At 34.4% G+C, this 22,985-nt stretch overlaps 1 protein-coding gene across 2 annotated transcripts in view; it reads right to left on the bottom strand.

The window, feature by feature from the left end:
- Positions 1-610: 610 nt before the first annotated feature.
- Positions 611-22,985, bottom strand: part of Dcaf13 (DDB1 and CUL4 associated factor 13) — a 40,237-nt gene continuing 17,862 nt past the window's right edge. For both annotated transcript variants that reach the window (XM_046464743.2, XM_058585651.1), the window contains 8 exons: positions 22,652-22,741; positions 21,521-21,676; positions 17,941-18,018; positions 16,278-16,360; positions 11,167-11,331; positions 2,940-3,075; positions 1,387-1,550; positions 611-793 (listed from right to left, as the gene is read on the bottom strand). In XM_046464743.2, the coding sequence (XP_046320699.1) occupies positions 706-793; positions 1,387-1,550; positions 2,940-3,075; positions 11,167-11,331; positions 16,278-16,360; positions 17,941-18,018; positions 21,521-21,676; positions 22,652-22,741 (960 nt within the window). In that variant the 3' untranslated portion in view covers positions 611-705. The remainder of the gene's footprint in view (positions 794-1,386; positions 1,551-2,939; positions 3,076-11,166; positions 11,332-16,277; positions 16,361-17,940; positions 18,019-21,520; positions 21,677-22,651; positions 22,742-22,985) is intronic.

Genomic DNA, 22,985 nt, shown 5'->3' with positions numbered 1-22,985 from the left:
GGTCACATAGCAGGAACTAAGTTACAAGACTTGATTAATAGCAAGGCACTGGAAACCTAAGGGGCTATAATAAATCTTTTCTATTTAGTTACTTAGGTTTCTCTACCTCCTTAAGTAACCCTTTCATATTGCCACCATCCTTATTTCCTTCCTCTTGGTTCTACCCTAACATGCTCATTTGTTAAAACACATCTGTGCATTTTATTCCAAAAGATTTGAAGTGGTAAAGTTACATTTCAAAATGGTCAAAATCATGCTCCCATTTTTAGATTAGTAAAAGGCTTGAATTACAGGAAATTGCTCGTCATTACCAGGCAGGTTCTGTTGTGTACAAGTCATTGGACATCACTATGGAAACCACAGGTTGTAGCAGCAGGTAATGCCAGTGACTCAGCAGGTGGGACTTCTCATGGCAGTTAACACCAAATGTCCTGACAAGAAGCCAGGCAAATATAGTATGGTTGGTTCATTTTTTAGGTGGTCCATAAACTAATAGTTCACTAGGCTAAGGTACAACCAGGTCTTAGATATGTCAAAACACAAGCAGGGAAAACAGAAAAAGAAAGGCAAGTAAAGTGATGACAGGGAAAGAAAAAAACACATATTCATATTTACTATTAAACTAGAGCCAGTACTTTTATTTGTAGAGTTCCCAGTTCAAAGCAACAATTAATTACACATCAGGATTGGTAGGAATATCAAATATTATTTCACAACTGCCACTATGTGTTTCTTTTTCTCTGACACAATTGGCACAGATCCAGGCTTGCTATGTTTACGACGATTCAATTCCCTAGAAATAAACAAAATAAGCAAGTTTATGAGAAATCATCTTAACCAAAGAAAATGTTCTCAAAAAATCATAAAGCATTTTCTTTCACCAGAAAAATGACTATTGAAAAAAATTTCACAATGAGAATGCGTAAAAAGGTGATGTTCTTAACTAGAAATAAACTTGTTACTTATTTGCGTTTTAGCAGTATTCTTTATTAGTCTAAAACAAACCTGCCACAGTTACTAAAAAACAAACGATTTGATCCTATTCCAACATCTAACAAAAGAGCAAAATAATAGTCATTTTTATAGTTTAAATTTTAAAAAAGAGCTCTGACTTATTAAAATTTCTATTAATACTTTGCATTATGTGCATTAATTCAAGTGTTTCAAAGAGAATATTCCACAGGAGAAATGGCAATGCAGGGGCAGTTCTGCTTTAGATACAAAATGTTAGATCTCAAATGTTACGTGAAGTATATTAGGAACTCTTATACTCACTGCTTTCACTTTTGCTGAAAAAAGAAAAAAAGAAAAAAGAAAAAAGGGTGTGGGGGAGATGGGAAAGTCAGAAAAGGGAACCGTGACACAGTCATTTGCCTCAGTACATACTTTCGTCTACGAGCTTCCTTCATGATGCGCTGCTCCTGAATCTGGCTGTAGATAGATTTTGGTAGATGTCGATGACGAGCTATACGTTTTATATGAGGATGATATTGAAATTTCTCCTTTAATTTCTGGTTATAATCCTTAGCTGCTTTTTCTCTTGATGTAAGCTAAAAAAAGAAAAATGCATTTTGGTATCTTAATGAGTAGCGCATTGGTGTATTTGTGCCTTTTACAAAGTTATATTCATAACATGACCCTGTTAGCACCACATTTCCTTTTAGATAGCACGTCCACAACGTGGATAGATGCCAACAAATGAAGCACAACAGTGCTATGAAGTAGGGCTGAGCGCATCACTGAGGTAGGCCTTCCTTGTAGGTATAAACAACACACGAAAAACACCTAAATCAATTACTCAATAATTTTTTTTCTGAAAATAGGTATGCAAAGAGAAAAGGAAACAAAGTATCTGACTTCATAATAATTAGGTTTTGTTTAATGTTAAGGATACTACAAATCAGGGAACATATATTGATGAACTAAATTCAGGCACAAGGCAATACTTACTAATCATTAAACTTAAAATTAGAATTGCCTTTAATTACAGCTTATTATACCTTGATTTTCCTTCTGGGCCTAAGGAGAAAATAATTCGTACTTAACCTTTACTTCTTATTTATTTATTTATTAAAACATGGTGTCATTTTTAAAATACCTTTGTTTGTTTATTTTTATTTAATGCTAGAGATTGAACCCAGTTCCTCACCCATACTAGGCAAGCGCTTCCCACTGGACCACAATTCCAACCCTTAACCTTTACTGCTTACTTTAATATTTGTTTCTGATAAAAATATTCTGTACGCTTCTTATATAAAATGTGGTACATTCAGAAAAAACATTAAAAACAAAACAAAAACCAATCACAATCCCACAACCCAAAGGTAATTAGCCAATGATAATATCTGCTGTATTTTCATTGAATCTTTTTTAAGTCTGAAGCTTTTTATTTTTTCTTTTTAACATTTTTTTAGTTGTAAATGGATCTTTTATTTCATTTGCTTATTTACATGCGGTGCTGAGGATAAAACCCCAGGGCCTCATACATGCCAGGCAGATGCTCTACCACTGAGCCACAATTCCAGCCCCTAAAGTCTGAAGCTTTCTGTATTTACCTTTTATGTAAGTGTTTTAGTGGCTTTGATATTAAAGAGATCTTACAGTGACTTTAAACCTTTGATCTACCAATTACTAGTCTGCTAACAGAAGACAGAGGCTTCTAAATTTTAAGCTTCTAGTCCCTACATCTTCACTACCTACCTCAAGGAAGACACAAAGAAACCAAGTACGTTCAAATATTACCAAATAGTAGCTTTGTTTGTTTTGTTGCTACCTTTTTTTTTTTTTTTAATCACAGAGGTATCAATTTCATCAAAATACCTAAAGAACTTCAAATAAATCTTAAGAACTTCAAATAAATCTCTTTATAACATTGTGATATCCATGATAATAAATTAACAACTAGCTTTATGGAGATGAAAGAAAATGGGGTCTCTTACCACACCCAATTTTTCAGAAGCATTAGCTTTCCAGAGACGAATGTTCATTTCATCAGACCCACACATAATGTACTTGCTGTCAGAAGTCCACTTTACACATATAACATGTTGCATTCGTTTTGTGTGATACACTTCTCTACAGAAGAAGAAGTAAGTTAAAACTCTAGGGATTTTAGTATAGATTTTCTTCACCCATTGCCTGCCAAGTATCCAGGATACCATTTTTTAATCCTAAGGGACTATATATAAAAGGAAAATTCAAGTTCATTTCAATGTGTTTTTACTGAATCAAATTAATACTGTTCTGTGCTAAATTCTAGGGAATTTTAAAACAATTCCTCCCCTGGAAGAATTTATAATCCAATAAAAAAAAATACAAACAAATTAAGCAAAATCAGATGTATAGAGAATTTCACAAAATATATGATTGCAAATACAATAAAATTTTAAAGTTGGGGTAACTTTGTAACAATAAAAAATGGCTTGCTCTTAATAAGCCCTTTTGCCCATTTCCACTTCAGTTCAGGTCAACAATTACCCTCCCATCCCAACACTCAAAAACTAGAAAAAAAAAACAATAGCATTCAAAGAGCACCTTGTGATCTGCTGAATCTGATGTGTGACTTTTTTTTGCCTCCGCACATTGTTTAAAAGCTTAATTGAAGTGAGAGTTGATTTACATGTGTGAAAAGAAAGGGAGGGCTACAAAAGTGTCTTATAAGTTGAGTAAGAATCATTTTATAGTCAAATTTGATACCTATTTGTGAAACATGCTAAGTGAATTCACAGAAGATACTATATTGGGAAATGTTAAAAACAGTATTTTAAAGCAAGTTAAAAGATTAGGTCAGGAAAAATAAGCTAAGACTTTTGGGGAAGTGAATTTTCCAAATCTGGACTAAATGACTGAAAATGCAGATTACATTAAGGGAAACGAAAGAGGCTCAACAAATTATACACAGGAGAAGAAAACCCATAGAGGACAACCACATCAAATATAATTCTTATCAATAAAAGTAGCTCTAATGTATAACCACCCAACTAGTCTTTTATGTTATTTCTAAGAGTTATGTTTAATCAGTATGATAAATCATAAGAAATCTATTTTTTAAAGGGGGGAGGATGGTTAAACAGAACAGCCTATTAAATGAAAACTGGATGACATTGACTGCTTTTTCTTCTTTCTTAAAAGCCCCTCTTCTTCCCACAGCAATACAATGTGTTTAAATTTATGGAAATCCAATCAGACTTTAGTAATTATTAGAAAATAACTTGTGGGCTGGGATTGTGGCTTAGTGGTAGAGCGCTTGCCTGGCAAGTTTGAAGCACAGAGTTCCAGCTTCAGTACCACATAAATGTAAAATAAAGATACTATGTCCACTTAAAACTAATATATATATATATATATATATATATTTTTTTTTTTTTTAAAAACTTGTTCAAACCAGTGAAATCGAATGGTTAGACATTTAACTAACTTAGAATCATCCTTAATGGTAAACTATGCAGAGTTCTTAACTTCTTGTTCACATACATGCTAGATTTTATAAACTATACTATTAAGAAACAAATACATTATAAAAATTTAAATTCTTTAGTAGTCAAAATAAACTATTTTTCCCCCAAATGAACTAATTCTTACAGTGAATGTACTTGTTTAATACCTGTATAATATTTGTAAATACTGAATAAAATCTTCAGAGAAACCTACTTCCAACACTGACTTAACCTTAGTTTAAAAAAAATCACTTTAAAATAATACATTTTAAGTCAGGTTTGACAGCTTGTAATCCCAGCTACTAGGAAAACTGAAGCAGGAGAACTATACGCTTGTAATTATTATATTTATATATATAACATATATATAAAGTATATATATTTATATATATAAATACATAAAATACATATAAATCTTTTTATAAATATATAAAGATTATAAGAGGTCAGCCTGCGCAACTTAGTGAGAATTTGTTTCAAAATAAAAAAGGACTGAAGGTGTGGTGGCGCATGCCTGTAATCTGAGCAGCTCAGGAGGCTGAGACAGGAGGATCACGAATACAAAGCCAGCTTTAGCAATGGCAAGGCGCTAAGCAACTCAGTGAGACCATGTCTCTAATAAAATACAAAATAGGGCTGGGGGTGTGGCTCAGTGGTTGAGTGTCCCTGAGTTCAATTCCTGATATCCAAAAAAAAAAAAAAAGTTGAGGTAATAATGCAGCACAGTGGCAGAGCACACCTGGGTTTAATTTCCCATAGTGGAGAATACAAAACAAACAAACAAAAAAACCCATACTTCTTTGATTTTCAAAGGAAATTGTTTTAAAAATATAGATATTAAAAAAGCTGCCTAGGCCTGAGTTGCTTGATGCACATAATGAGAGGAAACAACAGCAGACCATGGAAACAAAGTGGGATGAGCTTTCAAGCAGATGAAGCAAAGGTCATAGGGAATACCATTTATATCTAAACACAACAGGAAGCAGCATATATTAAGATGATGATTACAAAATCTCCAAATGACATCAGGAAAAAAATTCCCTGGAAATGAGGATAAGAACTTCTATATACAATTCCAGAATAATTTGACCTTATCTGCATTTAGCCAGCCACATTGGCTTAGGAATAATTCAACCCCAACTCAGCAACTAGGTCTTTGAGATCAAAGGTAAATACACAAATACATATTCCCATTTCTCTAACTTTTTGCTTGTTTTTCATTTCTTGTCTTTATGCATCATGTTAGAAAAGTATATTGTCCTACTATCTTCAGACGTTCTGGTGACAAGAAATTATGAAGGACTATAGTCTCTTGATTCTTAACAGTCTTGCCTTGGGCCTGACTAAATTATCCCCACAAACCATTCAAGACAATGTGGAAAATATTAAGGCAGTTGCAAAGGAAGCAACAGCCATATAAGAACAAATATCAGTATTTCTACAATGAAGATGATGGAATAAAGATCAAAGTCATCAGAATGCTCTTTTCAGTATGCCTTTAACTCAAGTTATCTTCAAAATCAGATTAAACAATGATGATGATAATTGTTTCCCAGCAATTAATGATACAAAGTGTGGGAATCAATGTGGCTTCCTTGAATCAAGAATAGAGAACCATGCAACTATCACAAGTTAAAACACTGAAGAGCAAGACAAGCAAATCAGCTTTGACTAAAAAAGGCATGGAAGAATTGCATGACTCTTAGGCAACAATGTCTCAAAGATCTTTTTGTGGTGAACACAGGGCTGAACAAAGTTGAGGCAAATGAGGTACTTGCTGTCTGAATTTTAAGAAGGCATTCATGCTCAAGGTGGTATATATACAGGCCCAACCCTGAGAACAAGAAACTTCTTAAATTCTGCCCCAATGCACCTAATTTGTCTTTCCCTAGTCCTGACCCTGCTGGAACAGAAAGAGGGTGTGTTAGGAAAAGGGTAGGATATGTCTTTGAAAACAAACATCATTCTTCCATAAGGTTCAGAAACCTACTAAACCACAGGCTTAATTTATCATTAAGAGTAATGATCAAAATTCTCACCACTGCACTAAAATGTTGAGCATCTTCATCTGCTGTAGCTACAACACTGAATTAAGCACGCTCTAATTTTTAAAAGTGAACAAACGGTCTGAGAAAGATTCTCTGCTACTATCAACATTCAGGAAGCTGATAAAGTGTGTTGCCATTTCCACATGCTGTCACACAATCTCATTACACAGGTTTCTATTTTTTCCTTTCCCAGTCCTGCATTTTACTACTTTTTTTCTTTTCCTTTTCTACTACCTTAATAATCCCTGGTTTTCTCCAACTAATTTTATCAACCAAGACCGGGACACTAAATGAAGTAAGAGTGTACACATACTCATACATGCATATGTGTGTGTGTGTGTGTGTGTGTTGCATTTTAGAGATTAATTTATTTTGTTTCTATTTTAATATGCAGTTGTCATATTAAAATGGAAGTGGTTGTATCTTTATTTTTGAGTGACACTACTATAATACTTGAATTCTCATAATTTTTGTAGAAAATTTTCCTTTGATTTACTTTAATTTGCTTTATATATATCTCTAGAAACATATCTAAGATATTATTACTAAGGAACAGTAAGAAGGTGTATCAAAGTGTTTTTTTGTTTGTTTGTTTCTTTTGGGCAGTACTGGAGATTAAACACAGAAGCCCTCTACATCTCTAGCCCTTTGTATTTTACTTTGAGAAAGGGTCTTACTAAGTTGCTAAAGTAGTCCTCAAACATGAGATCCTCCTGTCTTAGACTCCTGTGTCACTGGGATTACAGACATGTGCCACTATGGCTGGTATGAAAGTGCTTTGTAAGCCAAAGCACACTGCACATGCACAAGGGGCTGTGTCTTATACAGGAGCTAAGTTTTAAAGTTAGCCTAAAGGGGCTGTGGATACAGCTCAGTGGTGGAGTCCTTGTGCAGCATATAAGAGGTGCTAGGTTTGACACCCAGGACTGCTAGAAAAATAAAGTCAGTCAGTAAAGCAAAAAATCAAGTAAAAATAACCCTTGAAAGTCCCTTAAATTGTCATCGTTTTCTATACATTACCTCAGTACAAAAATATAACACTGACATGGTGGTACATGCCTAGAGGCTGAGGCATGGAGGATCTCAAGTTCAAGGCCAATCTCAGCAACTTATTGAGGCCCTAGCAACTTAGTGAGATTCTATCTCAAAAGAAAAAGGGGTAGGAATGAGGTTCAGCGGTAAAGCTTCCCTGAGTTCAATACCCAGTACCCAAAATACACACATACACACACATATACACATACACATACAGTTGTATATATGATACCATATATTACAGATGTATAAATATATACTGTATTATATTTAGTAACAAACTGTATAGTAGAGAGCCAAGCTGTATAAGACAATATGAATCTCACACAAATAAGACTATGGGACAGCTGACAATTTTATTTGCTCTTTTAAATTTTGCATCGGTTGTAGACTGAGTCAGGAGGATACACACAATTTAAACAGACCAATATCAATGGATGAAATAGAAGAAGCAATCAAAAGACTACCAACCAAGAAAAGCCCAGGACCGGATGGGTATACAGCAGAGTTTTACAAAACCTTTAAAGAAGAATTAATACCAATACTTTTCAAGTTATTTCAGGAAACAGAAAAAGAGGGCGCTCTGCCAAATTCATTCTATGAGGCCAACATCACCCTGATTCCGAAACCAGACAAAGACACCTCAAAGAAAGAAAACTACAGACCAATATCTCTGATGAACCTAGATGCAAAAATCCTCAATAAAATTCTGGCAAATCGGATACAAAGGCACATCAAAAAAATTGTGCACCATGATCAAGTAGGATTCATCCCTGGGATGCAAGGATGGTTCAATATATGGAAATCAGTAAATGTTATTCACCACATCAATAGACTTAAAGATAAGAACCATATGATCATCTCGATAGACGCATAAAAAGCAAAGTACAGCATCCCTTTATGTTCAAAACATTAGAAAAACTAGGGATAACAGGAACTTACCTCGACATTTTAAAAGCCATCTATGCTAAGCCTCAGGAGAAAAATTGAAGGCATTCCCTCTAAAATCTGGAACAAGACAGGGATGCCCTCTATCACCACTTCTATTCAATATAGTTCTCGAAACACTGGCCAGAGCAATTAGACAGACGAAAGAAATTAAAGGCATAAAAATAAGAAAAGAACTTAAATTATCACTATTTGCAGATGACATGATTCTATACCTAGAAGACCCAAAAGGGTCTACAAAAAAACTACTAGAACTAATAAATGAATTCAGCAAAGTGGCAGGATATAAAATCAACACGCATAAATCAAAGGCATTTCTGTATATCAGCGACAAAACCTCTGAAACGGAAATGAGGAAAAACACTCCATTCACAATATCCTCAAAAAAAATAAAATACTTGGGAATCAACCTAACAAAAGAGGTGAAAGATTTATACAATGAAAACTACAGAACCCTAAAGAGAGAGATAGAAGAAGATCTTAGAAGATGGAAAAATATACCCTGTTCATGGATAGGCAGAACTAACATCATCAAAATGCGATATTACCAAAAGTTCTCTATAGGTTTAATGCAATGCCAATCAAAATCCCAACGGCATTTCTTGTAGAAATAGATAAAGCAATCATGAAATTCATATGGAAAAATAAAAGACCCAGAATAGCAAAAGCAATTCTAAGCAGGAAGCGTGAATCAGGTGGTATAGCGATACCAGATTTCAAACTATATTACAGAGCAATAGTAACAAAAACAGCATGGTACTGGTACCAAAACAGGAGGGTGGACCAATGGTACGGAACAGAGGACACACAGACTAATCCACAAAGCTACAACTATCTTATATTTGATAAAGGAGCTAAAAGCATGCAATGGAGGAAGGATAGCATCTTCAACAAATGGTGTTGGGAAAACTGGAAATCCATATGCAACAAAATGAAAGTGAATCCCCTTCTCTCGCCATGCACAAAAGTTAACTCAAAGTGGATCAAGGAGCTAGATATCAAATCAGAGACTCTGCGTCTGATAGAAGAAAAAGTTGGCTCCGATCTACATATTGTGGGGTCGGGCTCCAAATTCCTTAATAGGACACCCATAGCACAAGGGTTAATAACAAGAATCAACAAATGGGACTTACTTAAACTGAAAAGTTTTTTCTCAGCAAGAGAAACAATAAGAGAGGTAAATAGGGAGCCTACATCATGGGAACAAATCTTTACTCCTCACACTTCAGATACAGCCCTAATATCCAGAGTATACAAAGAACTCCAAAAATTAGACAATAAGATAACAAATAACCCAATCAACAAATGGGCCAAGGACCTGAACAGACACTTCTCAGAGGAGGACATACAATCAATCAACAAGTACATGAAAAAATGCTCACCATCTCTAGCAGTCAGAGAAATGCAAATCAAAACCACCCTAAGATACCATCTCACTCCAGTAAGATTGGTAGCCATTCTGAAGTCAAACAACAACAAGTGCTGGCGAGGATGTGGGGAAAAGGGTACTCTTGTACATTGCTGGTGGGACTGCAAACTGGTGCGGCCAATCTGGAAAGCAGTATGGAGATTCCTGGGAAAGCTGGGAATGGAACCACCATTTGACCCAGCTATTGCCCTTCTCGGACTATTCCCTGAAGACCTTAAAAGAGCGTACTACAGGGATACTGCCACATCGATGTTCACAGCAGCACAATTCACAATTGCTAGACTGTGGAACCAACCCAGATGCCCTTCAATAGATGAATGGATAAAAAAAATGTGGCATTTATACACCATGGAGTATTACGCAGCACTAAAAAATGACAAAATCATGGAATTTGCAGGGAAATGGATGGCACTAGAGCAGATTATGCTTAGTGAAGCTAGCCAATCCCTGAAAAACAAATACCAAATGTCTTCTTTGATATAATGAGAGCAACTAAGAACAGAGCAGGGAGGAAGAGCAGAAAGAAAAGATTAACATTAAACAGAGACATGAGTTGGGACAGAAAGGGAGAGAAAAGGGAAATTGCATGGTAATGGAGGGAGACTCTCATTGTTACACAAAATTACATATAAGAGGTTGTGAGGGGAATGGGAAAATAAACAAGGAGAGAAATGAATTATAGTAGATGGGGTAGAGAGAGAAGATGGGAGGGGAGGGGAGGGGGGATAGTAGAGGATAGGAAAGGTAGCAGAATACAACAGTTACTAATAGGGCATTATGTAAAAATGTGGATGTGTAACCGATGTGATTCTGCAATCTGTATTTGGGGTAAAAATGGGAGTTCATAACCCACTTGAATCTAATGTATGAAATATGTCAAGTCAAGAGCTTTGTAATGTTTTGAACAACCAATAAAAAAAAATTTGCATTGGTTGAATGTGAATGAGTAAGAAATAAGAAGCAACCAATGTTAATTGCTCTTATATTGCGTTAGTTAAAACTTATGTGAGTTCTTTATCAGCAAATTAAAAACTTCTAGAAAGTTTACTAATTACATAAATATAATGCTCTGTTCAGTGAAAGAAACCACCTGATAGGCTAATGTTTTGCCCATAGATGATACAATGGAAGCTAATATCCCAAGCCATAATGCATGGGTGTAAGCCCCATCATATATACATAACCAGCCAGAACATTTAAGATTAGGACTCCCTCTCCACACACCCCCCAAAATCAAAGAAAAACAAGTAGTTTATTGGTTGTCACATACCTGCTCCGACTTCTGTCAACAGGAAAGATTCTAATAGATTTATCAAAACTAGCAGACACAAACTCTTTCCCAGTGGGGGAGTAATCCACATCAAGCACTGCAGATACATGATCCATGTGGACCATTAAAGGAGTGTCCAGTGCACGCATATCAAAAGTATATAAGCTGTAAAAGAATTTTAAAATTCTGATATAAATTTCTAGAAAAAGCCATATGTGTTTCTAAAAGGCATTAATGAAAATAAGACCCACTGATTAATCATGGGCATCTAAATAAATAGCTCAATTCTGAACACAGGCAGGCAAGAGACAAGGAAAAATATCAACTTTTTATTGCTCCTTAAGATTACACACACACACACACACACACACTTTTTTCCTCATAATGTAAATAGAAAATGTGAAAATTTCAAAGAAATTACAAAGAATACAAAAATTACCTTTAACTCTATTACCCAGAGAAAGTCAGTTGGTACAATAAAGACTTTTAAACATCTTTTTTACTATGCTATTTAAATTTATATTTTTAATAAAATTGAGATTAACACGGTATCAAGCTTTATATTTTAATATAAAAATAATTTATATTTTTCTCATGAATATTTTCTCATATCATTAAATAATCTTTGAAAAGATTTTATTCTTAAATGAGTACAAATAATTTCTATTTTTTGAAACATAGTTTCCAATTTTAAAAAATAATACTTAAATGAAACTCAAATATTTGAATTTGAATTAAAAACTGAAATTCAATTAAAGTTGGACAGATTTCTAAAGTAGGATTTTCACATCTGAAAGCAGGAGCATTTTTAAGGCTTGAGTTGAGAAATCATTTGCAACAAAGCTGAGTTAATTTATATTCCTAACAGTGACATACCAGGGAGCAGAACTATAAAGCTCTAAACAAACAAACATACATAAAAACAGTTATGCTGAGCTACAAAAATTTTTTTAAAAAGTGAACACAGCTTTTCAAGGGGTGTACCAAAATAAGAAAGTTACTTTATGCATAAATGGTAAAACCTACTGACTTTTGAGTTTCAAGATTAAAAATAATTTTTAACAACTAAAATAGTGCCCCAAATGAGCCAACAAAGACAATGGATAAAAGTAATACAGCATTACAGTGACCAATAATACCAAAATATTTCAAGATGCTAAGATTACTGAGTTTAAGTTTTAGAAAAAAGAAGGTATCTTCCCCAAAGTTATGTAATAATCACAAAAGAAAGTATAATAACTGTAGTAAAAAATCTGATGGACGTCACCGTAATCAAGGTTAATATTATCATTAGTAAAACATACTGACATCAAGTACCAAATCTTTACATGATACAGTTATGATCTATATGTGAAATGTCCCCCAAAAGCTCAGGTATTTAAGACTTGGTTCCCAATGCAGTAGTGTTAATGGTGGGGGCCTTTGGAAGGTGATTGGTTCATGAAGGCTCTAACCTTATCAGTGGATTAATCTACTAATAAATTCCTAAATTAAAGGTTGAGAGGTGGTAGAAACTGCAAAGTTGTACAAAGTAGGTCACTGGGGTAATCTCCACTTCTTTTGTGACCACCATGAGGTAAATACTATTCCTCTGCCATGAGTTCTACAAGCAACATTGGACTGAAACCTCAAAAATCTGTGAGCCAAAATAAGTATTCTCTTCTTTTGTTTTTCTCAGGTATTGTCACAGCAAAAGAAAGCTGATTAACATACTAAGACAGGCACATCAATTTTGTGGTATTCTTGACTAAAACATAACTTCTATCTAATAATGAGAAAACATTAGCTAAACCCAAATTAAGGGCAGTTTTCAAAATAAGTGAAAGGTAAGTCCTCTTCAAAAGGACTAAGGTTCCGAGCATAGTGGCACATGCTTGTAAACCCAGAAGGTAGGGAGGCTGAGGCAGGAGGCTCATGAGTTCAAAGCCAGCCTCAGCAACTTAGTGAGGCCCTAAACAACTTAGCGAGACCCTGTATCTTAATAAAAAATAAAAAGGATGTGCCTTAGTGGTTAAGCACCCCTGGTTCAATCCCTGGTACCAAAAAAAAAAAAAAGTACTAAGTATTATGTACCAAATGTTGGTATGTCTTCTCAGAATTCATATGTCGAAGTCCAATCCCCAATTGTGATGGTATTTGGAGGCAGGGTCTTTGGGGAAACAATAAGGTCATAAAGGAAGAGATAGAATCTGTGCCCTCATAAGAAGAATCCAGAGAACTAGCCTGCCCTAAGAAAGGAAGGGAAGAAGAGGGGAGGAGAGAGGAGGGGAGTTCAAGAGTGGATGGCTGAATGCAACCTAGAAGAGGGCCTTTATCAGAACCTGACTATGTTGGCACCTGGATCTCCAACCACCAGGTTCCTAAACTCTGAGAAATAAATGTGTGTTGCTTAAGCCACCCTATTTCATGGTAATTTGTTGCAGCAGTCTGAACTAAGATATAAGGTTACAGAAGATGAGAAAAGACGAAAAACAGTTATAGATTAAGTAGACTAAGGAAACATGACAATTAAATTCAACCTGAGATCCTGCATCAGAACCCTGAATAGAAAAAGAACACTGCTGGAAAAACTGGTGATGGAATAAAGTCTGTAGCTTAGTTAATAGTAGAAATGTACCAATGGTAACCTCTGGGTTTTGCTATGATTATGTTGTGTAAGACATTACCATTAGGGGACAATGACAACATGTCATATTTTTGCAATTTTTTAGTAAACCTAAAATTATTTCAAAGGTATGTTTTTAAAAATCAATACTTGCCAGGCTCAATGGCACACACCTGTAATCCCAGCAGCTGGGGAGGCTGAGGCAGGAGCAAGATCACAAGTTCAAAGCCAGCCTCACCAAATTATCGAGACCTTAGGCCACTCAGTGAGACCCTTTCTCCAAATAAAATACAAAAAAGTGCTGGGGATGTGGCTAAGTGGTTAAACATCCCTGAGTTTAATACCTGGTACGAAAAAAAGAATTGCACTGCTCTTTAAGAAATAATTTTTTAAACTTTTAAAGAATTGTCACCCAAGATCATACTGATTTTTGAGGTTAAATTTTTGAGTTGACAACTGCTTCAGAATGTTACCTGCCTAGTACAACAGTTCTCAACAAGGTTTGAGTTATGAGACTCTTTAGGGATCATCTATATCAAAGTTCTCTTCTTATGGATGATAAAACTATGACAAAGAATTAGTTTAAATGATGTGCCCAACTTTCTACAGCAATTACTGCTTGACCTAGATTCTAACTTGGGTTTCTAATTCAGAACAATTAGAATATTTAAAGGACATTTATAAAAGAAGGAAAATATTTACATATACAGAAAAGGGATACCACAGCAAGATGATTTTCAAGTAAAAGCAATTATGGGACATTCTAACAATCACTTCTTATACTGTTCTTTGTTCTGGGTGCTATGATACATAACTCTTCCCAAGGCAAGAAATTCCAAGGAAGCTCTGAAAAAAGTCCACCTTGTCAAAATAGCTAATGAGAATGTACTTTATTAAAGTGGTCACAATACTGCAGTATTACTCTTATCATTCATTGCCTTTAATTGGAACACTGTCATTTAATTTTAAAACATCAATAAAAGCAAAAAAGGATTTCGTTTAGTGTGAGTGGTTACTGCTAGTTAATAACCAACCAACTGTGCGTCTTTTTAGTACAGAAATCATAGGAGATGATTTTAGTCATTACCACTAAAACATTATGTAATAAGTCGCATTTATGAACTAATATTACTGTTTATGCTTTCACATCTATAAAGTGGAATACAAAATTTAAATACAGAATATCTAAGTTCAATCCACCACCAAACTTCAACCTTCTCCAATGAAACAAACAAACAAAATTATTAGGAACCTACCATATACGTAGTACTACAACAAACGCATTGGATAAGAATTAGCAGGTTAATCTCTCTGCTTCAATATCCTAAAAAAGGTGATGTTTGTTTTTGTTTTCATCTTTCAAGAAAAGATGAAATAAGAGCCATTGTGCAATGCTTCAACAAATGTTAAAACATTACATAAGGAAACAAAATTCTACATAGATCAAGAATATAAGGCTGCTGCGGGCACAATGGCTCATGCTTTGTAATCCTAGTGGCTCAGGAGGCTGAAGCAGAAGGGTTGCAAGTTCAAAGCCAGACTCAGCAAAAGTGAGGCAACTCAGTGAAACCCTCCCTGTCTTTAAATAAAATACAAAATTGGGCTGGGGGATGTGGCTCAGTGGTTGAGTGCCTCTGAGTTCAACCCCACCCCCCCCCAAAAAAAAAAATAGAATATAAGGCTGCTAAGTAAATTTTACACAACAGAGTCACAGAATAACCTATCCGCAAATATTAAGCTAAAAATTTCAAGTATAATTTTTCTTCTGCCTTAATACTGAAACAGTGACAGTTGATGGCATAAGTACATAAGTAAGAGCTACCAATATTTGTAGGCAGATGCCAGGTATGGTGGCACATGCCTGCAATCCCAGTGATTTGGGAGACTGACACAGGAGGATCATAAGTTCAAGGCCAGCCTTAGCAACTTACTGAGGCCCCAAGCAACTTAGAGAGACTGTCTCAAAATAAAAAACAAGAGTTAGGGATGTAGTCCAGTCGTAAAGTGCCTAAGTACCCCCTACCCACCCAAAATTGTAGGCAATTATTTTTGTTTCCATTAAAACATGATGGTTTAGTCTTTACGTATAGAGTATATCAAAATACCAAACTTCATTCATAAAGGGCCAGGTAGTAAATATTTTTGGCCAAGTAGACCATAAGGTCTGTATCAAAATTATTCAACTGAGGCATTACAGCACAAAAGCAGCCATATCTAATACACACATAAATGGATGTAAACAAACTGAAGTAAAACTTTTTATAAAAACACAACGCAGGATTTTTTCCAGAGGTTATAGTTTACTATCCTTGGTATACATCATTCTGAAAACAGAAAATAATTTTCTAAGAAGCCCTTCCAATTTTGAAATTATTTTTAATAAAACACATCAGTTTTCTAACTTGTATATGAAGGTATACTTACCTAGTAAAATATACTGTATTAGTAAAATGTATGCAATTGAGCCTTTTCTGATAGAATAAATTTTTACAAAAGAAAAACTTACTTGTAATCTTCATTTGCTGCAGTAAAAATAAAAGCTTCCATAGGGTTCCAACAGATTGTATTTGTTCTCATATCTAAGATAACCTGAGAAAGGAAGCACACATTAGCCTGTTAGTATGAAGTTAATTATCTTTAAAAAGAATAAATTTCCTTCTTCATTTCTTTTTCGCCCCCATTGATTGAAGCAAATATTTAATAAACATGTACTATGTATACACTATCATTCAAGGAATGGGAAATCAATTAATAATTGTTTCCTGAATACACAGGCAGAGTGGCAAATATGAAAAGTAGAAAAATGGTTATACCTTGTCCCTGAATTTCAAATAATTTAAATGATTAAGTATCAAATTAGGGACAAAATTAATGGTGAGTTTAGAATTAAAGTGCAGAAGAAATGTTTTCAAAAGACCAGCATAATTTGAACTCATTTATGATTACCAATAATTTAGAGTGCTTCTCAACAGAATGCCACTGGTATTTTGGGGAGGATAATCTTATTGTGTGTGATTGTCCACTGTAGGATATTTAACAAGCAGCTCTCCAGTAACTGTTCTTCTCATGTTTGAACACTATACCTTGTGCGGGAACATAACCCGATTGAAAACTACTATATTTAGAAAAGATAACAAGAAACAATGACAAGGGTCAGGGATGTACCATGATTGGGCAACAGCACACATTAAACCCTGGGTTCAATTCCTAGTACCACAAAAAATAAAAATGAAAAATGAAGGAAGAGAAAACACAGTGACAGTAGAAACAACAATTAAAAAACAAAACAGTGTTTAATATACTCTGCCTATTGCCTGACTGACTGAAAAGAATAAACAGAGTGCAAACTGGATGGAACCAGTTATTTTCTACAACCTAAAAGTAGTGGAAGGGGCTGGGGATGTGGCTCAAGTGGTAGTGGGCTCGCCTGGCATGCGTGCGGCCCGGGTTCGATCCTCAGCACCACATACAAAGATGTTGTGTCTGCCGAAAACTGAAAGATAAATATTAAAATTCTTTCTCCTCTCTCTCTCTTAAAAATAAATAAATAAATAAATAAAAGTAGTGGAACACCATTAAAAAATAGTACTCATTTTTCCACCTATGACAATATTTCTCTCCCTCTTCAGAATTAGCATAAATTGTATTAGCTTTGACATGTAAGTCCTGGAATTATCATCTTAGAACTGTTGGGAAGTCTATTACCTTGGATAAGATAGTGCCTGTCTAAAAAACAAACAAATAACAACAACAACAAAAAAAAAAAAAAACACCCCGAAAACTAAATAGTACCCATAAGCATATATCTAAACAAATAAAGCTGGTTATGTGAATGAGTTCTAAAACTTTCAGGAATAAAATACTTTATTTATCATATATGTCATCTGATAATCATGAGGCCCGATATATTATTATATATTTCTAAGAAGTAATATACAAGATATGTCATTAAATAATTTTCAATTCAATAAGTACAAATTAGATGTCTAAGACATGCTGGCATCATAGAAGACACAGAAACTTAAGGGTCTCTACAGTGCAATGAGAAGCTGAGAGAATGCCACTCTGGGATATAAGACTATCTCTTTGAAAATAAAAATATCTGCTCCACATTTTCAGCTACTCAATTTACAGAGAAATGAAAAAGCAAAGACAAAATTGAAACTCACCTTTTTCAGAGGAGTAGCTTGCCTCATATCATATAGTACTATATTTCTATCAGAAGCACAACTTCCCAAAAGAAATGTCTAAAAATAATTATAATAATCACCAGTTAAAAGTCAGGCTTGGCAGCAAACCATGTCTATTCAGTGCACAAATGAATTAATAACCTTAATCTTTATGCTAAAACACCAAATTGTAATATTAAAGCTCATTTTATGAGGTTATAAATCATGTATAATCTTAGAAACCTAAGTAGTTTCATTGTGAAGTCCCCATGCATATATTTTAGATGCCAGTGATAACAGTGTGCAGCTAACACTGTTTTTAAATTTATAATAGAACATATTTTATTTATGTATTCTTCAACTTTGACTTGTTTAAGCTTTCACTACTATAAACAACACTTAAAATATTTCTACTCACTAACAGTTTTCCTTAGGAAAATTTCAGGAGTGACACTACTGAACTTAAAAGTATAAACAATTTCATGGCTTTGGATATTCAGGGCTACTTATTTTCTGAAAAGACAATATATACCGCAATGTGGGAATATGCTAATTTTACCGCAATACGACAGTCTTATGTAATGTCATTTAAAAGTTAATATCTGTTCTTTTGTTTGTGGTACTGGGGATTGGACCCCAGATACTCTATCACTGAAGGGTATCTCCAGTTCTTTTTGTTTTCTATTTTTGAAAGTGTCTTGCTAAGTTGCCAAGGCTGGCCTCAGACTTGTGATCCTCCTGTCTCAGGTTCCCTAGAAGTCACTACCTCTATTTGACAATATTTTCTTAACACGTAAATTTTCTGCTTTATTAGAAGTTAAATATTTGTTAACTCTCTATATAAATTAGGCCTGTTCTTTGTCCAACCTTTTTAAGATGTTTCAAATATTTAGCTTATTCCTAAATCAGTTTTAAATGTGCAAGGTACTTACATAACCACTGACATTAAGTGAAAATAAGCCCTCTACTACCTAGTTCAGGAGCCCTAAATACTACCCTTTCTCTTCACTCATGGTTTCTAACACACAACTCTTCCTTCTGCCGACTATTTCATAGTGCAAATGGATCAGGACTTACTAAATTGGTGTATGGTCTGCTAACTCCTACTACTACTGAGCACATACTGTTCAAATCAACATCATAAAGCTAATGTTACAACCATGATTTCTTCTCAGACTTTTCCAAAAGCCTCCTCTCTCAATTGTTGCCTCTGAGAGCTGCCCTAGAGACCCCTCAACTTTTCTTGGCTTTTCCTTATGTCATCTTAGGGTATGACCAGATTCCATTTCTAAACATAAAGACTGATCTGAGGAAAGCAAAAAAATCTACCTACTCTGAAAGTCAATTTTCACATTGTAAAATATGGGAACACTCAAGATAAATTTTTGGTTTTACTGAATACTAGGCTTCAATATTTTAACAGAAGATTAATTATTAATAATTAGAGTAGACAAACATACTCCATTTGTTCACAGCAACATGTCCTTTCCATTAAGTTTGATACAGGATAAGAGAAACACACACCATTTGTTTTTAGCACTCAGTTCATAGGTTTAATAATAAACAGGAGAATGAATAGAGCTATTATGTAGGCAAGTGTGACAAACATGGTTGCTAGGTCATGACTATTAATGAAACTTGGTTGCTAGGTCATGACTAGCAGTGACTTATGATTTCTGAATTGGCCATCAGCTCCTTTGACGTAGATGTTCACCAAAATAGAAAAGCAAAAGATTTGTCCCTTGAAAAGCAGAAATCCATCTGTCTGGGTTCATTATTTTTTATAGTAATATCATCATCATCTTGAATTTGAGTAGCATTTTAAAAAATGTTCACATACATTACTATAATTTATGCTCACAAAAACACCTATGACATACACTGAGAGATATAATTAAACTCATTTTAAAATAAAAAATATAGAGAAGAATTGTGATGTGGATAAAATCAATTCAAAGGTACACTGGCAGAAAATACAGTTTTGACTTGGCTCCACAGTAAGTGGGACATAAAACATTCTTTCAAGTTGCTTGTGTTTGTAGTCCTACACTGTAAAGCCAGCTTGGTCCTCTAGGCCGTACTGTACTCTATAACCAAGGGAAACATGAAGGAAGCTGGAGGATGGAATGAGGGTACAATAGAAAGAGATACTCTAGACTAGGAATTAGTAAACTTTTTCTGTAAAAGGTCAGAGAGTAAGTATTTTAGAATTTGTGGGCCATGTTACAGCAATTACTCAATGCTGCCATTATAGTGTAAAACAGCTACAGACAGTAAGTAAACAAGAGAGCCAAACTGTGTTTTAGTAGTACTTTATAAAAACAGGCAATGGGTCACATCTGATCACAGATTGTGCTCTGCCAACCTCTGCTCTAGATCTGTAGCATCTCCTAGAAGTGTGTACATAGGCACATGTGGGTGGCAAGAAAGGTGTATTTAGACTGCTTTCTTGGCAATACTTCAAAGACACACTCACATCACACTACAGCACCTTATATTCTATTACATCACATAGTTCTCATTATTTGCTACTTTGACTTAATCTTTCTTCCCTCCTTTTACTAGTCTGAGTCTCTGAGGGTATAAAACTTACATATCAGGATTTTTGTTTACAGCACCTAATATGGTAGCCTCCTGATAACTTGTAAAATGAGATTATGCATGCTTTGATCTCTTTTTCTTTCTGAAGGAAAGCATCTCTACTGAGTGTTCTGAACAATGAATTCATCATTACTATGTGTTCTTTTTGGGGTGGGGGGACTGAACCCTAGGGTGCTCAACCACTGAGCCACATCCCCAGCCCTTTTTTATATTTTACTTAGGGACAGGGTCTTGCTAAGTTACTTAGGGTGTTGCTAAGTTGCTGAGGCTGGCTTTGAACTGGCAATCCTCCTGCCTCGGCCTTCGCAGCCACTGGGATTACGGGTGTGCACCACAACACCTGGCTATTAAAATGCATTCTAACAATAAAGCCCAGGAAAAGATCTGGAGTCTTTGCTAGCATAGACTCCAGGGAGCCTTCATTCCTAAATTCACACCTGAATAGATAATATGTAGTGGCCAATCTCTTAAGTCTTTTCTCTTAGACCAGGAAGGAACTTGGCAGACTTTTAAACAAAGAAAACTATCACTAATTATCACAGTATAATAATGATCATGCATGTTATTATGAAGCACTATATCCTTATGATTTATAAAGAAAACAATGCTCAATGTTGCTGTTTCTGACCTCCGATAATTTAAAAAAAAAACTAACATTTTTCTAAAAGTACAATGAAATAATCAGTGAAACATGAGTGTTGAAGGTATACATAAATTCAAAGTTAAACAGTTGAGTATTTGCGTAGTTCTACCTCCATAAGCACACATACATCCTTTCTCTCAAAATGTTAACACACTGATGTCTGGAACTAAACTTCAGAGAAACATGTTGAGATTTGACAGAACTTGGATATAATCTGAAAAAAGTGATCAAATGCCAGAAAACCAATAAAATTTTAAAAACTCCTTTATCCAAAAGTTTCCTACACAGAGCTGAAATGATTAAATAACAACAACATATTTTTTAAAATAACATTACCTCAATTGGGTTAAACTTAACACTACTTATACTGTCATATCCCCAGGTCATTGAACATATAGGATTGGTTCTTTGTTCATCCCAAATGTCAACTTGCTGTCCACATGTGGCAAAAGCAGGATCTTTCCAATGATGATCAATTCCAGTATACACTGTCTTTAAAAGCAAAGAGATTGTTACAGATGGATGTTTCCACTACTATTTCAAATTTGCAGGCTAAAAATTTAAATACATCTATCCATACTTTCATTTTTAAGGAAATCCCCAAAACAAAACAAAACAAAAAAATGACTTCTTTTAAAGCCATTCCTGCAAGTGGAAGAAAGTATTCTAAAGAGTTAAAAAAAGATTTAAGAATGAACCCAATTTTGTTTTAGGAATTATCACCTGGGAATTATCTCCATCTTAAATTCATACAACACCTTCATGTCCCTTGGAACATTTGGAATTTCTTGATATCTGAGGCAGAACCAAAATATATACTAACCAGTATACTGCACTTGCTCTTAGCCAGAAGGTCAAGAAAAGATTAATCACAATACTGAAATAAAGTGGTGATTTAAAAAATTGGAACATATTTAGGTTAAAGAGTAAATCTAATTTTAGAATTTTGCCTCAACATAAAAATGTATGCATTATAAAACACGGATAGTTCAAACATTCTGAATTAAACTTAAGCTATGATAACTAAACCATAGCATCTCATCTACAGAACAATTTGTAAGAAGCATCATACACTACACTTCTTCATTTCCTTCATTTTCTTTCAAGAAAATCTGAGCTGTGTAAGATCTATGATGATATAAAACCAAACAGAAGCTGAAGCATTATTTTTTCTAACCTCTACCTTGTAGATTTTATTCTATGTTGTTTTATAATAAATGTTCCTTTGTGTCCTATAGCTAAAAACAAATCAAGCCCTACTATAATAAACTCCAAAAAACTGTTCAAATTCTTTAGCTTTGAAGAAATGTAACTGAATTAAAAATTGCTTAAAATAGTTCAATTATTACAGAAAAAAACCTCTCATTTCATATTTACATTTTTTCCTTTCTGGAAATTATAATTATGAAATAATAAAAAGAGAGAAGAGTTTTAATAGGCAAATTACAAGGAAATTTAAATTTATACCTTTCCTAAGATTGTATGCAGTGGCTCTTCCTCTTCTCCACAGCCTGGTCCATCCATTTTCCATTGCTTCACAGTTTTGTCATCACCAACCTAGAAATATTTGTTTTATTATGATGGTAATGAACAACAGTTATAAATTAAAACTTGCCAACACATATCAAATTATAAACATCTCATTTTTAAAAAACCACACATACAATATTCTTCCTTTATCACATTTACTAATGCAGTTACATGCCACCCTTCTATGGAAAAGAATTGTGACACATACATGAAGTAGATAAAATTAAAAATAAAATAGCATAAGTAAAGCAAAAGAATAATAATAGGAAAA

The sequence above is a fragment of the Marmota monax genome, unplaced genomic scaffold, assembly GCF_021218885.2.
Source record: "Marmota monax isolate L192 unplaced genomic scaffold, Marmota_monax_Labrador192_F-V1.1 WCK01_AAM20220418_F8-fsc00003, whole genome shotgun sequence".
Taxonomy (NCBI): domain Eukaryota; kingdom Metazoa; phylum Chordata; class Mammalia; order Rodentia; family Sciuridae; genus Marmota; species Marmota monax.
This window is presented reverse-complemented; position numbering and strand designations above follow the sequence as displayed.